At 45.7% G+C, this 15771-nt stretch overlaps 1 protein-coding gene across 1 annotated transcript in view; it reads right to left on the bottom strand.

The window, feature by feature from the left end:
• Window positions 1–15771, bottom strand: part of CACNA1H (calcium voltage-gated channel subunit alpha1 H) — a gene marked incomplete at its 5' end in the record, with an annotated part of 256893 nt that overhangs the window by 33397 nt on the left and 207725 nt on the right. Inside the window, 11 exons of the mRNA XM_082006716.1 lie at window positions 3326–3518; window positions 4375–4464; window positions 5180–5305; window positions 5918–6044; window positions 8252–8436; window positions 8546–8614; window positions 8748–8871; window positions 9281–9381; window positions 10052–10486; window positions 11849–12057; window positions 14182–14272. Of these exons, the coding sequence (XP_081862842.1) occupies window positions 3326–3518; window positions 4375–4464; window positions 5180–5305; window positions 5918–6044; window positions 8252–8436; window positions 8546–8614; window positions 8748–8871; window positions 9281–9381; window positions 10052–10486; window positions 11849–12057; window positions 14182–14272 (1750 nt within the window). The remainder of the gene's footprint in view (window positions 1–3325; window positions 3519–4374; window positions 4465–5179; window positions 5306–5917; window positions 6045–8251; window positions 8437–8545; window positions 8615–8747; window positions 8872–9280; window positions 9382–10051; window positions 10487–11848; window positions 12058–14181; window positions 14273–15771) is intronic.

Below are 15771 nucleotides of genomic sequence, written 5' to 3'. Positions count from 1 at the left end.
ATGGTAAACAAGAAACTTTCTGGAAAGGTCTGAGGTGATATCTGACAGCAGAGATGCGGGCTGAGAGAGACCTTCCTGCCAGAGTTTTCAGCCTCCTGAAAGGCCTGAAAAGTTCCCTCAAACCAGACACATGATGATTCCCCATCCCACCTGCACGGGGTCTAATGAAGGAGCTGTGTCCTGCTGCAGGGCTGGGTCCTCCACGGAGCAATCCCTCTGCCAGGCTCGTAGCCCTGCACACAGGGTCCAAATCCTGACCCAGCCTGAGCGCCTGGGATTTGTACCCAGGGCCTGCTCGGATGGGACCATCCAGGCACTGATAAACTGAGGCTTAACACATTTCCAGGCCTAAGCCCAAACCTACTATGGCTCAGTGGTGCATTTCTGTGTGTGTAGGTACCTACAAATGCCCAAAGACCTCAATACACAGAAACACACACAGGGTTGCTACACACAGAGGACATTACAGACAGGAGACAGGACACAAAGACAAGATGCCAGGCAGGCAGGGCGAGTCCAGATGGACGGGTGTTGCCCAGATAGTACATCCGTTAGTTATGCTGCGTTTTACTGCTGTTAACAGCTCTAATTCTTCCTCCCCTTTTGGTCTCTTCAGGCCAAACGCTAGAAATGGCAACTGAAGTAAAAGCAGGGCTCCCTGCTAGGCTTCCCAACGTAGGCTCCTTGCTCCTCCGAGGAACCACCTGTGCCCATCCCGCCCTGTGGGGACTGGCCTCTTGCCCGCTCCTCCGTACGGGTGAGACACACAGTGCTGGGGCACGTGGAAAGCTGGCCAGCCCGCTGTCACCGCGCAGCATCCCCTGCCTGCATGTGCACACAGACACTCCCCCGCAGAGACTCTGCCACGCACGGCACCGACCACATCTCACATCTTTCTGAGTCTGCCACATTTTTTCACCAAATCCGTCATCTTCTAAATTACCCAGGACGTGAAAACTCTTCCCATTTAAATTAAAAAAATCCATTAAAATGTAAATAGTAATCTTCCAAATGCGTATCAGATATTTGATTTCATCTTGTTAACAGCTCAAATTTGGATGCCAAGCTGTCCATGCTGAACACAGGAAGGTAGGAGACCTCAAAGCCAGACGATCTGAGGTAACCTCCTGGAAGCCCAGCACATGGCCAAACGTTTAGCCTCTCAGTTGCTATATTGGACTTGATTGCCTTCCAGAAAGCTGTCCTCCTCCCTGCACACTCTCGGTGAAATGTTACAACCCACATCTGTGCAATGCCTGGGTCTGTGGTCTGAAATATCTCCTTGACTCTACCCTTCAAGATAAAAAGGGGCAATGCAACAGTGTCCATCACTTTGACAGGGACTGGCTCCTTTTGGTGTCTAAGCAGCGAGCCACAGACAAGCCTGTACTTAGTAATTAGGAACAGCAACTGGCTCTGGTTAAGCTACCCCTCCTTACCAGTGCCCCAGTCTATTTTCTCTAAGGATGCTTAATGTTCTTTGTAAATAAGCTTTTTTTTTCTCCCATATAAACTTAGAGTTTATTTGAATGTCTTCTTGGGTCAGCACATTGGGGTAGAAATACTGCACAAACAGGAGGACTCTTGAGAGCCTGAAACTAATTTCTCTTATTGTGCTGGAAATGTTGCCTTCAGGATTTCCACTTCTAATCCTAGCTGGAACCTCAAATTCAAAAACCAAAATGGGAAAAGGGAAATGAAATTGCATTTGAACTCTTCTAAATCTCTGAAGATATTCAATGTCTGTTTGCAGCTGGCTAGTTTGATCTAGATTTCATTTTAACCCAGCTACTTAACTCACAACGAGCTAAAATGAAATGGGCTTGGCCTTCACTGTGGTGTCAGGTCAGTCTGTCACTAAGGCCCTGTGGAGATCATGGTGCAGATGTTTAGTGCTGAGGTCTCCCATGCCTCCAATAAAGAGGACCACAAGAGCAGGAGAGGAGCTGCGAGGGATACAGCTGCCTGCCTTCTGACCGAAGCATGGGTGGATGGAGGAAATTGGCTGGGGTTTCTACTAGCAAAGCCTCTTGACTGCTACGTCCTTAGAGCCAGGCAAAAGACTATTCGACCTAACTGCAGTTTTCCCAGCTGAAAATGGATACCTATGGCTTGATGTTTTGGAGAAAACTAGCCATTTGCCACAATGAGATATTAGGTCCTTACAGGAGATTACACAGGGCAGCACACTGCTAGGCAGAGAGCCACAGGACTGCTGCAGCAAGCAGGGCCAGAAGCACTCAAGCCTTATCTCTGACTAAGCTCATCTTTGATTACAGTGGCCAAGCCATGTTCCCATACTTACTTCTAAAAAATGCTTGCCAGCATCTAGTGCAGGCTATCCCTGATCACTAAAACTGGCTGGGAAGTCGGTGTGGCTGGTTTCCTGGCAGTTTCCCTGGGAATACCCACCAGATGCTATAGGCAGTTTGTCCCTGGTGGAGCCTGCGAAGGAGCAGTAGAGGTGAGAATTAATACATGAAAACCCCTGGGAAGGTTTGGGTCAGGAAACGAGCACAAGCTCAGGTGTTTTTGTGGTCTGGTTTGATGGTTCCTACTATATCCATTAAGCGGATTTCAGCTAAAGGCCTTCTTTTGCACCCTAATGGCCCTGCATCAGCCTGCATGTAGCCTCTTTGCAAGGACAAACTGACTCCCAGCACGTTGCTCAGCAGTGAAAGGCTCCCCCAGCCTGTGATGGGGCAAGCATCTCTTGTAATGGACATCTTCCAGAGAAGAATTTTCTGGACAACCCCATCCTGGGGCTCCATTCGTCTCCCCAGGGCTGTCGTTGTTCATGCCCTCATGCATCATGTTTGTGGCATGCGGGGTCATGCGCTAGGACTCTAAAAAGCATCACAATTATTTTGTCTAAGAAAAGAATTAATAAATCAAACCACCACCATCATCAGATGCAAGAGGCACATTAAGCCACAGGGCTACCCTCTGGACTGGCCTTCACGCACACAGTAAGCATTGCAGCTGTTTACTCACTGCATCCCTCAGTCACACCGCAAGCTCCTGCTCGGTGCTTGGGACAACTTTGCCTTGCAGAACATGATAGAGGACTCTGCTTGGAGGAGGATTTTCTCCCCAGCCAAGTAAACAGGTAATGCTTTACATCAGGCTTGTAGAGGACAATTCCAGGGTGTTGGCAACCCAAGACTTAAGGTACCGCCAAAGAGGTAACGAAGCAAACCAGCCTCTTGAATCCCATGGAAACAAAACCAAAGGAAAATGAAAGTCTTGCTTTGGGAGCAGGCAGGGCTCAGAAAGATTTTGGTTTGTAATGCAGTCTACCGACCAGACAGGTATATCTCCTTACTCCTGCGCTTTTTCTCCAAGCGTCTCAGCCGCTTCTCCTCCCGACGCCGGGCCTCCTCCGCCTCCTGGTGCTGTCGGCACTTGTGAAAGTTCTCCACCACCACCCCCACAAACATGTTGAGCACGAAGAAGCTGACGATGAGCAGGAAGGAGATGAAGTAGAGCAGCATCCAAGGGTTATGGTTCTGGATGGGCTGGTGAGGTGGGGAATTAGAAAACAGGAGAGAAGCAGCATAGACAAGATGTGTGTAAGTCAGAATATTGGGCACTCTCTAGCAACAAGACAGCACAGTACATTTTTGGAGCGGGGAGGAAGGGCCTGAGAGGAGTTAAGAGATTTTTCCCAAAACAGTTTCCTCTCATTCACTCTCTCACCAACTAGAATTTTACTTTTATTGTAAAACCTGTTCTAGCCTCCGTAAATTGGCTTATAGTGTTTAATTGTTTTGGCATTTATTTCATACAGCTTAAGATAAATCTCAGTGGATGTGCATCACTCCACCTGAGAGATCATTTTAGTTAAAGATAGGCTCCAGATTATTTTTCTGAGATGTGGGCTCATAGTTAATGTTTCTCTGTTGTATGAGATCCTCAGAAGCAGGGGAAAATAAAGTACAAGCTGTTACTGGAGCTATGATGGGGTACTACTCATCTAAGACTCTTGACTTTCCTTTGCAAATGCCACCTAACACACAAACTTAACAATGTCTCTTTCACAGCATTCCTGGTCATTTCCCACCTTGTGTGAGTTTGCTTTTATTCATCATGCCTTCTGTGAAGCCGCAGTGCAATGGCACATCTGGCATTTCTCAAGTACCATTATTCTAATTAAAAACCCCATGCTTGTTTGTGTACTACACAGGGCGCAGCCACTGTAAAAGCTATTCATTGGAGAATGGAAAACCTTGGCAGCCCAGCGGGCAGTCAGGACCTCAAGAAGGTCCTATAGCTGTGCTCCTTCTGGGACTTCAAAAGCATCAGAGTCACCCAGGCATGAGACTTCTAAGAGTATCACATCTGGACATCAGAGTATCACATCAGTACATGTACCTGTTGGTCGATACCCACGGCATCCAAACCATCGTACATGATGTTCACCCAGCCATCTTTGGAGGAGAGGACAAACAAGGACATGAGGGCCTGTAAGAAAACAAACAAACAGAAAACATTGGTCTTGCATTTTAGTCCCCAGAAAAGAAACTAACAACAGACAATGTTCAGCAAATCCACAACTCATAACATATCATCTGGCTTGGAGTTGGTGGAGAAATGAACATATTGTGGCTTGCTTTTACCTGTTTCCATATCTGGCTTAAAAGTGAGCAAACTATGGTTGTTAATGCTCCTTTTCCCTCACATATAGGCTGACTTTTGCTCAGACACATCAGGCTTTCTGGTCACCAAAGCATGATTAAAAATCACTATGTCAGGCTGGCCCAATGTCAGGGGGTTTTAAAACACAATAATATATTCTGGGTCCTACTATGGGCTGTCTTGCTTTTCAGCCAGTATAAAGCACCTTATTTTTTTCATTTGCAAACATAACAGCTAGAAGTCAAGAGACTAAAAGTGACAGTGAGGTCCATACATCAGGACTGCATGCAAAAGCAGTGGCGTTAAGACAACACTCTCCTATAAACAAGGAATTGTATAACCCCTAGGAAGTCTGGCTGCAAGAGATCAAGAGGTGACCTGATCCGTTTTTACATAGTTAGGCGTGCTTCTGATAGATGAATGCCTATGTCATTCTTGAAAACTTCCTATGACAGAGGTTCCACACTCTCCTCAAGGAATACATTTTAAGTGCTCATCCATTAAAAACTGGTACAGAAAATCCCTGCAATGAGGACTTTACCTGTCCCAAATTGTCAAAATTGTACTTCCGCCGAACCCATTTGTAGCGTGCATTAGTGCAGTCAGTCTTTGTAGTGATATTTTTTACATCAGGACCATCACAGTAGTAGAACTTGCCTTTAAAAAGCTGTATTTGAGAAGCAAAAAAAAAAAAAAAAGAAAAACAAAAAAGCAGCAGCTTTGAAAAGTCTGTCCCCTGATTTATCTTTCTTTCCCCTTGTTTGTCAAGTTCAGATTCCTTTCCTTCCAGCTCAGATACCTGTCTTAACACACATGGCAGAAAAACACCTCTGGTGAAACTTCAGGTCCTGAGACATTGTTGTGTAATGCCTCAGCCACGGAAGGAAGGTGATCCTGCAGGCCTGCTCTGTCTTGTTGGGAGGATAACAATCTCCCATCTGTGGAAGAGATATTATATACATCCTAGCACACAGAGCCAGGGGGAATCTTGGGAATTTGTCTTTTCCTTCCCCTACCCTCAGGCAGGCTTAGCTGGTGCTGTGCTGTTCATCAGGGAGGTCTGCTCTTCCAACCCTGAGAACCTTCCAATGAGCAGATGCCAACCCCACCCAAAAGCATTTCTTCTAGGGCCTGTCTCTTCTTTCCTAATACCTAACTGAAATATTCCTTTGGAGAAATTTAAGCTCATTACTTCCACCTTAACCCCAGGTGGTGAGAAGAACAGCTTCTCTTTTGCAGCAGTCACTTACAGATGGCTGTGGTGAGGGAAATACTGTACCTGGACCCCTAAAATCCCAAAGATAATGAAGAAAGCACAGCAGATGAGAACAATATTCCCAATAGGCCTCAAAGAGGAGATCAAGGTTTCTACCACCAGCTTCAGACCTGGGGCTCTGCTGATGACTCTGGAAAAAATGGCAAAACAATAAAGATTTTATTTTTTACGCATGCCCTGTTATTATATGGTTGCTTTTCCTCCTCTGCTGGAGCTGCAGTAAAGCTAACACAACCCTCCTCTACCTCCAGGTAGCATTCAGAGATGATTAGTGACTTATTCAGACAACCAGAACATTCACAGTTGCGTTAGATGGAATTAAAAAAGTGTAAGACACCCTGTCAGCAGGGTGTTGGGCAACTGCTTACTAGTAACAGTGACGAGGGAAGTCTCTACAGGCAAAATATCACAGAGGTTCCTACTATAGAGCTATTTGTACCTCAAGTCAGAGAGCTGATCCCCTCTGAGGTCTCTCTGATCCAAGCAGAGGGACACACACCAGGCAGGAGCCTGCTTCCTAACATAACATGAGTAATCAGCTTCACAGTGGTACTAGAGAGCATGTCTTGTCCTCTTTCTACAGGCACAAGTGCTCACCTGCCCTACTGGTCTGGGCCCCATGACAACTTTTCAAACAAAGTAATTTCAATTTGTTTCCTAATTAGTTCCTGAACTGACTCTTAGCTAACAGGAACTTGTGATCAACAGCTCCACAGCCAAAGGGTCATCCCATTAAAGAGAAGCTTGCTTTCTGTGGGGCTATGAGAGGCCAGGCATGCTCTGAGCACAGCCTGAAGCAGCTTTTGGGTATTACAGAGAACAAGTGTTTTTCTTTCCTGTATGAGTGCTTGGAGAACAGCTCTCCCATGGGTGTGTGAAAAAGGTGTTTGCACACATAAGTGTAACTAGCCCAAGCAAGCTTTTCTGGGAAGGTGGGTGTTTTGACCAAAGAACATCAAAGCTTTTTTTTAGGAGGTGCTGGTAGAGGGGAGAGGGTATGAGTCCTTGCAGGTAGCTTGAGGTTGCATGGCTAATGATGCTTTCATGCCTGCCAAACACAGAGCAAAGAGAAGGGTTGTATGCTGCAGGGACAAAGCATTTCAATAGGGTCTTGTTTGGCAGCGTATTTGGCAGCATTATTATGTGGCAGTCTGAACTGCACCTACAAAGTGTTAGCAGTGGTCCCTGGAGTATCCTAGAAGAGGCTGTGATAAGTGAAGCTGTCGTGACAGGTGATTAATTCCTCTCTATTAATAGGATCTGGCCTAGTTATTCTCCAAGACCAATTCCCTTTTTCCCCCTTACATTTACTTATGAATTGCCTATGCCCTGATTTCTGTTCCTAGTTATGTGTGTTAGACAGGTGCCCTGAGGTGCTGCCAGGCCAAGGCTTGTCCAGGGTGACCCAGAGTGGCTCCTGGTGAGCCAGGACTGCAAGGGGACCTCGTGGCCACCAGCAAAACAGAGCATGGGAGCAAAAGAGGAGACAGAAACACTCACAAAGTCAGTTGTCACTAAGGAAATACAGAGCAGCAGACAAATAGCTGTTGTTCTTGTGGTCATGGGCCTAAATAAGACTGCCTCTTCCTATTACTCTCATAAGCAAGCTGCTTTTCATCAGAAAGCCTACATGTCTCAGGAGATGCCTATCTTATTTCCCCTGAAATTTCATGTAAAAAGGTTTGTGTTTCTTGCCAAGCAGGCTGGAAATAGAACGGGAGTCGTGTGCTGATAAAAATCCCCCAAGCATTAACACTCTTTGTTATTGCATAATCGTAAACAAAACACAAATGTTCTTTATTCCTTTTCTGAAATACTGAAAGCGTCTCCCCTTCTTCTTCCTAGCTGAGCGCTAAATTGTTTTGCAGTAATGTTAGATATGCAGGCACAGGACAGCAGGTAGAGATGCTGGAGCTTATCAAATTATTGTCAGCACCTGTTCAATTGAAAATTCTCTCCCAGCCAACGCAACCTCTTTGCTTGGGAATGACTGTGAGGTTGTGTGGTTTAACAAGAAGCCAGACTGATTTGTAAAACGGTGATAAAAATGCAGCATGGAGGAGGCATTTACTGCACTAACTGCCTGAGCACGATAATACCTCTCACTCCAAACTCCATCCGCTCTTTTCCTTGCTAGCGAAGATGAATTGTATTATAATTAATTTCACTATTTTCAAACAGTTTCACTAGATAAGAGCTCCCCAAAGACAATTCTACCCATACTGTGTTTCAGCTTTTTGTGCTACTAAGCAAGACCTTGATGGAATATGTGCATGTTTTCAAACTCCTTGATCTATCAACACAAAGCGAACTCATCCACCCTATTGGTGAACGTACCGGAGAGGTCTCAAGGTCCGCAGAAGTCTCAAAACACGAAGGACACCCAGGATCTTAGCTCCGCCTGCCGATGCCATGGAGACAATAATGTCAATGATAGATACAAAGACCAGGACTCCATCCAGGACGTTCCAGCTGCTCTGCAGATAGGTGTTCTCCCCAGAGAAAAAGCCAAGAGCTACCACCTACAGCCAGGAGAAGAGAGACATTTAAATCTTCACCCAGATCATAACTATGTCATGTTCTGGTCTTTGCCAGCCCTCACTATGGGCCATGGGATGAAGAAGTAATTACCTTAACCATCATTTCAGCCACAAAGATTGCAGTGAAGATGTAATTAGAAACACTTAGGAATATCCTTTCCTGTAAAACACGGAACAACAAAAAGAGGCAAGTTATTTAAAGATGTTAGAAAACAAACATCTTTCATCTTGCAGGGTCTTGCCCTGACAAAACTAAGATCTGGATTAAGGAAGAAAATGACTTAGGTACTCACCGTGCTGTGTGGGTCTATGTCTGGTCGCTCCAGTGCTATAGTGATGCAGTTGAGAAATATGAAGACCAGCACCACGTGATCAAACATTTTGTGGGCAATGACCTTCTGGCACATCACTCGGAACCTGAAGAAATGGTGGGGAGAAAAATATCCTTCAGATGTTTGGGTCAGCAAGAGACTCCTACCTGAATGACATGTCTTCAGCAGTTGTGCCACCAGCACAAGCCCAGGTGGTGAACTAGTCTCTCCACAAGCTTCAGCCTTTATTATCAATCCAGTAAAGAAGATGTAATGACAGCTATTATTAATGACGGTGAAACCTCCCTTCTTCCTAGACAGGCATGGAGTGAACCATGCAACAATTCTGCCCACGTGTAACAGAAAAAGTTACCTAAAAATCAGAAATTTGATTTCTAAAACTCTCAGTGCTTCTGCATCAGAGAGGGATTTTTCTCAAGGGAAGGCTGGCTAGAAATGTAATATTCCATTACAACAAAAACCTGGTGGGCTGGCATTTCACTGGGATTTCTTACCGATTCTGTGGGGAAAACAAGTAGAGGGACCAGTCTTCATGACTCTTGCACCACTGTGGTTTGTAGGGCTCCAGGACTTTACGAATTCGGTAGCAGTAACTCTGGATAGAAAAGAAGAAACACCTTTTCTTCCTCTTTCATTTTTCTGCCTCTTCAACTTTCACAGTTCTTTTGTGAAAGGGGGCAGTACATGGCATTTCATAGTGCATGTAGGGAGTCATGGCTTTTAGGACAGGGCAGGCATTGTCACCTTTGTCCAACAAAACAGGAAGGAAAGGGGTGGAAGAAAGGGGCTGCTCAAAGCAAGACTCCTAGGCAGGTATCATTTTGAGATCCAAAGTTGTGTCAAAAACAAAAGGGCCTTAAACAACCAAAAATTAAGTAGAGAACACTCTTTCTAGGCTTTTGAGCCTCGAGACGCCAAACAGCTCTTGTTAGCAAAGACATTACCTAGCTGTTTTGCCTATAGCTCAGTTTTGGAGGCATCCTGGGCAAGGGGGACAATTTCAATCAGTCTAAAAACTAGGCAAATGTGTGCACATCCCCTTGCAGTTTTACATCATTAGAGATCACTGCAATGCAACAGCCCAACCCATTAGCTAAAAAAGCCCCCACCTTTTGGGAAGTGGAGGTCCATCCCTCGGATCTGGATTCATTTTGTCTACACCAGCCATTAGGCAGTAACACATTTCCAAGCTGGATTTTTAATCAGCCTTCTTGGAGCGGAAAAGCCACTTAACGCATGAGCACCCAATTTCCCCCTCAACTCACATCCTCCATGTCGTCGTCATAGTCCATGGCATCCTCCTTGTGGCTGTCGACACGCAGGAAGAACTCGCTGGGGACATGAACCATCTTGCCATTGCAGTCTTGGTACTCGGCAGGCAGAACGGCCATGGGGCTGATACTGAGTGAGTGGCGCATGGTAGGCAACTGGAGCAGCTCGGGCAGGTCCAGGGAGCTGCGGTAGTCCAGGGACTCTGCCCGGCGGTGCAACGAGGGCCTGCTGACCGTGCTGGACTTGGCGTCATCGGAATCATCGTCTGTGCTGCCTTTCCCCTCCCCGGAGAGCAAGGACTCTCTTTCTCCTGACTGGTTCTTCTTCTTGAGGCTTGGGGCTCTGCCCAGGCTATTCCAGCTTGAGCGTCGGCTTCCCCAGTTGCTGCTGGTGCCCCAGTTGGCACAAGGGGAACTGCGGAGGCTGGACTGAGAGAGGAGAAAGACATTTGAAGGTTTGTTTGCTGGAGGAAGCCAAAGGATATGGCATTTCGCCCAGACTGGAAGACCCTTCTTCTTGCAAGGCTTGTCTTCCCCGTCCAGCTTTTCTCACTGCTCCAATTTCATCATGACAATACCTTGAGATGGGAGCCAAGCACCCAGCTAAGCCCACACTGAAGGTGCGCTTTGAACTACACCTGTAGCACAGCTACCAATCCTCTGTGCTGCATGACTTCCTACTGTCCTGGCAACATTAACTGTGCATAAAAACTGAACCCAAAGACACTATTGCTGACATGGCATTTTCTTTCCTCATGTTCAAGTGGTTTCAGCACACAACTCCCCTGGCTCGCAGGGGCTCTGGCACCTGACTCATGAGTGTCTGTTGGAAATTGTGCCCCTGTTTGTATTACTTTGTCTTCAATTTGCTGCATAAGAAGGTGGAATGAATGCTTCTTTTACAGCAAATTTCTGGCACTGATCAGTGTGTCAGTGCACTTTGGCTGGTAGGTGCGAGGATGAGAGCACTTAAGGTCAGAGCGGAAAGGCTAGAAGGAAAAATCCTTTTCTCTCCATGGCTTCCTCCCAGCACAAAATGAGGCAAACTGCCTTCCTCCTCCTTCTCAGTGTTGGCCAGCTCTCCTCAGACTGCTTCATCTTCCTTTTGCTGGTGGCACTGATGTGCTCTCAGAGAAAGGATTCAAACGATGCACACCCTCTCCAGCAGCTCACAAACCCATGAAACCCCAAGGCAAACAACAGTCATCTCTATTTTCTTTTCAAAAGCATTGCCTTGACTAAGCAGCTTACCAAAGGGGATAGTGGCTCTGTCTCTGTGTGAAGTGCCTTCATGGTCCGCTGCCTTGATTTGAACATGATATTGCAGTTACAGGGCAGAGGAATGGGATAGATAAGCAGCAGCAGCAAACCACTTTGTCTATTAACTCTGCTCCCTCTGTTTTCATAGAACTGCCCTCCTGCTCCCCTGTTGCAGGCCAAACGCAACCAGCTGCCAAAGCAGTCAGCTCCAGCCAGATCTCTGCTCCATGAGCTGTGCCTGGTGGCAATCAGTCAGGTCATACCTTTTTTCCTCTGTTTCCCCTCTTCATATACTCACTGTCCTTGAGTGTTATGTTGTTACTGTCCTGCCCCAGCATAGCACACCCATTCATTTCTCCCTCTTGGCTCTGTTCTCCTCCTGCCTGTCCACATACTTATCTCTGTCGCCCTCCTTTTTATTTTCCAGCAACATGTGCACATATACACACATGTGCACGTATACACACACATATATATCATCTGTGCCGCTTGCAGGCACTTGAGGGAGAGTTTTTAGCAACAGGAACCTACCAAGGACTTCTGATCATAGCTCAAGGGGTCTAGCGAAGCATTACTCCCTCTCCTCGAGTCCACAAAAGTGTGCACTAAATCCATGTGTGGGGAACACTTCGGTGTGGGCATTGGTGTGGCAGCAGTGCGCATGATTATAGGAGGTGGCATGCTTCCCCTGCCCTCCAGGTGTCCATTTGGGGTGACGGCAAGTGAGTACATCTTCATCTCTGGAGAGAAGGGGAGAAAGAATACGAGGTGAATGCTCAGCTACAGCTACAGAAATCACTCTTCAAAAGGGACATTGCTCCTTGGGTCTTCTAGGAACTCTGCTAAATGGAGATGAAATGCTGTGGGCAATAAGAACACCCACACCACATTGAAAGGCATAAGGCAAATGCCACAACCTTTTAAGAGGCCTTCAGCCCTGCCAGGACTTGGAACTCATTGCCCTCCAAAGGAAATTTCTTTTGCTCACTGTATCTTGTGATTTAGAGAGTGAGGTTTTCGGGCGCTGGGAGAGAGTTTCCAGGGAAAGAACATCGAGGACTGGCTAAATTCACCCTAGGAAGTTATTCTCTTCTCCTTGTCATACAGTCTTGCACAGAGATTTTTATGCAGTTCTGATGTGCTCTATGTTCCTTCATGGGGAAGGCACTACGCAGACATTAGTCTTTAGTTATCTGTTCAGGGGATAGTAAATGGAAGTTGCTTTTACACATCCACTGGTTTAGAAGAGTAAACCTCCTGTAACAGAGAAATCTAATGGCACATCTCTGGGGTAATTGCAGAAAGCATCTATTTTAGCTGTATGGCAAGTACAGACTGCAAAAACTGCAAAAATTGAAGACAAACCAGACATAACACCTCCAGCCCTATGGAGTGACGTAATACTCAAAAGCAAAAGCCTACTTTCAAACACAAAACTAAAGTTGAACTAGCTCCTGCTTTACTAAGCTTAGTGGGTTCTGCTTTAATAACTGCAGAATCTCTTAAGGAGAGGGAAGGGTGGGAGCATCTGTGACCAGCAGGAAAGAAGTCTGCAGTGAGAAATTCAAGTGCGTGCACTACTGCTCCTATTTTTCTTCCACTGGCTGCTTTTGTAATGCAGTGTGCTTCTATTGTATCATCTGTTTAGTTGCTGGCTTGTGCACAAATACCTTCTGCACCACAGAAGTCCATGGGAACACTGCCATTCACTTTGAGAGGTGGAAGATCCAGCTCAAAATTTGCTAATCTGCAAACATGTTCCTCTTGCCAGTGTATCTGTTTACAGACCAATGGCATTGTAATAGAATTGTTAATGTCCTTGTCCTGTTTAGTCACCGGCTGGCACCTATGAGGCTTATGGAGACACACAATTACTCATGGACTTTGACTGATGACAAGTTCAGCCCTGTTTTCTATTCCTGTATTACCTAGGAAGAGGTGACCATATTTCTTCCCCCTAGAACTTTCTTATTATTTGAAGCTGCTCAGCAAATAGTTGGTGCAAAGCTGGTGCACAGTTGGTGGTGTGGGTTCCTTGCCAACTATTTGCAACGGACATTCATTTGATCACTTGGTGTTTGGAATTTGTTGCTTCATCTGCAGACTGAGCAGCTCCATCACCTTGCTGTGATCCAGCTCTGTCCCAGCTTCCCCAACAAACTACTTCTGCCGCTTCCTCAGCTGAATTCCATCTGCACACCGCAATCAATATCATTTCCTTAGCTGAAACAAATCCTGGTTTAGAAGCATAATCCTAACAAGAGCCCAAGCCGAGAATCAAAGTACAGAGGAACTAAACTGGCTCCTCATTACCATCACGCTATTCATTGTTAAAATATGTGAACCTTTCCTATCACCTATCTGGCTGCAAATTCCACAGAGTGAAGGCTGTCACCTGCTATTCCGTGTTTTTATTACACCAGTACACGGTGGCCTTACCTCAAATCAATTGCCAGGCCCTCCTGTAACACAAATGAACAGCAACATTTCCATCAATCAAACCTCACCTAAATGCATTTGTGTGAGAAACCAAAAAGAACAGATGAGAACATGATTGATTTGAAAAGCTGCTGAGAAGTACTGTGAGAATATTGCTGTCAGCAAACCATTCCATGGTAATGATACAGAAGAAATGATGAGACATATCTAAATATTCTAGTATAGTTTAAATTAGAAGAACGTCTGTTTAAAGGCGCTCATTTAGCTTTCCCAACGCTTTCTGCATAGCTGCTGTGTTAACATAGTTATCAGATTAATTGCCAAATAAAATGGATTCTTCCACTTTCCCCGTAAGTTTCTATGAAAAGATGACTGTGGAAGCAGAGTTGTAGTTCTCAGATTCCCAGGAAAATGCAGAATCCTACCTGTTGCTCGGAGGTCTTTTAGCTTCTCAAAATCATCATCAAAGTTGGCAGATGTCTTGTCCTCATCTGTGTCTGACCTATTGGCATCACCCTGCAGAAAGGAGAAAGATAGATAATTAACAGGCCCAATTTGTTTAAACTTTACCACAAAGGCCATTTGGATTATTTAGCAGCTCAGAGCTCCCCATGGTTAGTTTAAGTGTGGCCCCAAGAACTAGGAGGGCAGAATGCCAAATTCCCTCTGACACTGCCCTGAGGAATGATCCCAGGCAGGTCCCTCTTTCTTGCTTTGATTCATTTTTGTACTTCGACAGAAAGGATGATGTGATTGCGACTACTGTTCCTGCAATGTCGTGTTTCCTACACTGTGCCCAGCCTCACTGAACAGTGTATCCCAGGGGAGAACATGGAAGTGCAACTGTAATCAAGAGTGACTAAAAAAATTGGCATTGTGGGGTTCCATTTTTGCACTCTTCATGATCCCAGCTGAAAGCACTTCGGTTTTAAGGATTCAAAGGATGTCAAAGGGTTTTTCTTCTTTATTTGACAGCACTGTAAATTTGACTTAGATCTGAAAACCCAGCCCTGATCTGCTTTCTTCACACTGGCTGGTAATTGAGATTGTATTGGGAAATCTCTTGGCAACATTGAAGCTGAGCCAGAAGGGAATGAGGCCAGCTTTCCTGGCAGCACAGCATCATCTCAGGACAGAAAACAGCCAACCACCCTCAGACTGGCTTTCCTCCTGGAAGTCCAGTTATTTTTCCCTTTCAAATATATTTGCCTCTGCTACCAAAAATGACCAGCCTAAATAATGTACAAGCCTGGGACAGAAAAGCTACTGTCAGGTTCTCCTCTGCTGGGGGAGGTCTGCAGAGAGAAGAGACTCCAGCAGGCTGCCGGCATGACTCTGGCTTGATCCATCAAGACCACAGAAAAGCTGTGCAAATTGATAGCAATGGTTGGATTAAAGCAGCTGATCCCAGAAAAAGAAGCACAGTTCCTTAACTGGTGCCTGAACAAATCACCATGGTTTCTAGAGACATGGTGCTGAAGTGGCAGTGAACTTAATTTCATCTGTGATGTATTGCTAACTGGTGTTGCCAGACAGGATGACTGAAAGGCTTAAGCTCCCTTATTCATCTTCTCTGTTTTGGAGCAGAACCACTAGTGCAGAGTAGATGAAAGATTTGCATTATTTTGGAAGGTTTCTCTGCTTTTTCAGAGCAGCTCTGGGGTAGATTTCAAAATGACATGGGAACAATGTAAGCACAAATATGCAATTATAGTCCTGTTTGAAGTCTGGCTGCTTGTTGTCCTAAGCACAAATGTACTAAAAATGGTTTTGTGGCCATTTAAGCTTATTCTCTTCTAGGGATACTCCTGCCAGACTTGCTCCATAGGCAGATCAAGCCTGAGAACAAGCTGAGACTGTGTACTGTGATTCACAGTACAATTTTTAGTGCTCTTGCTGAAATGCCAGTGATGGTTCAGAGCTTAGAGCAGCTCTAATGTGCACCCTCTTAGCTGTACAAGTCTCTCAGGAGCCACTCTCCATCTAAGAAAAAGAAACACCTGAGCAAAGGGAGG

This window comes from Phaethon aethereus (assembly GCF_964289735.1).
Source record: "Phaethon aethereus genome assembly, chromosome: 15".
NCBI classification, from domain to species: domain Eukaryota; kingdom Metazoa; phylum Chordata; class Aves; order Phaethontiformes; family Phaethontidae; genus Phaethon; species Phaethon aethereus.
This window is presented reverse-complemented; position numbering and strand designations above follow the sequence as displayed.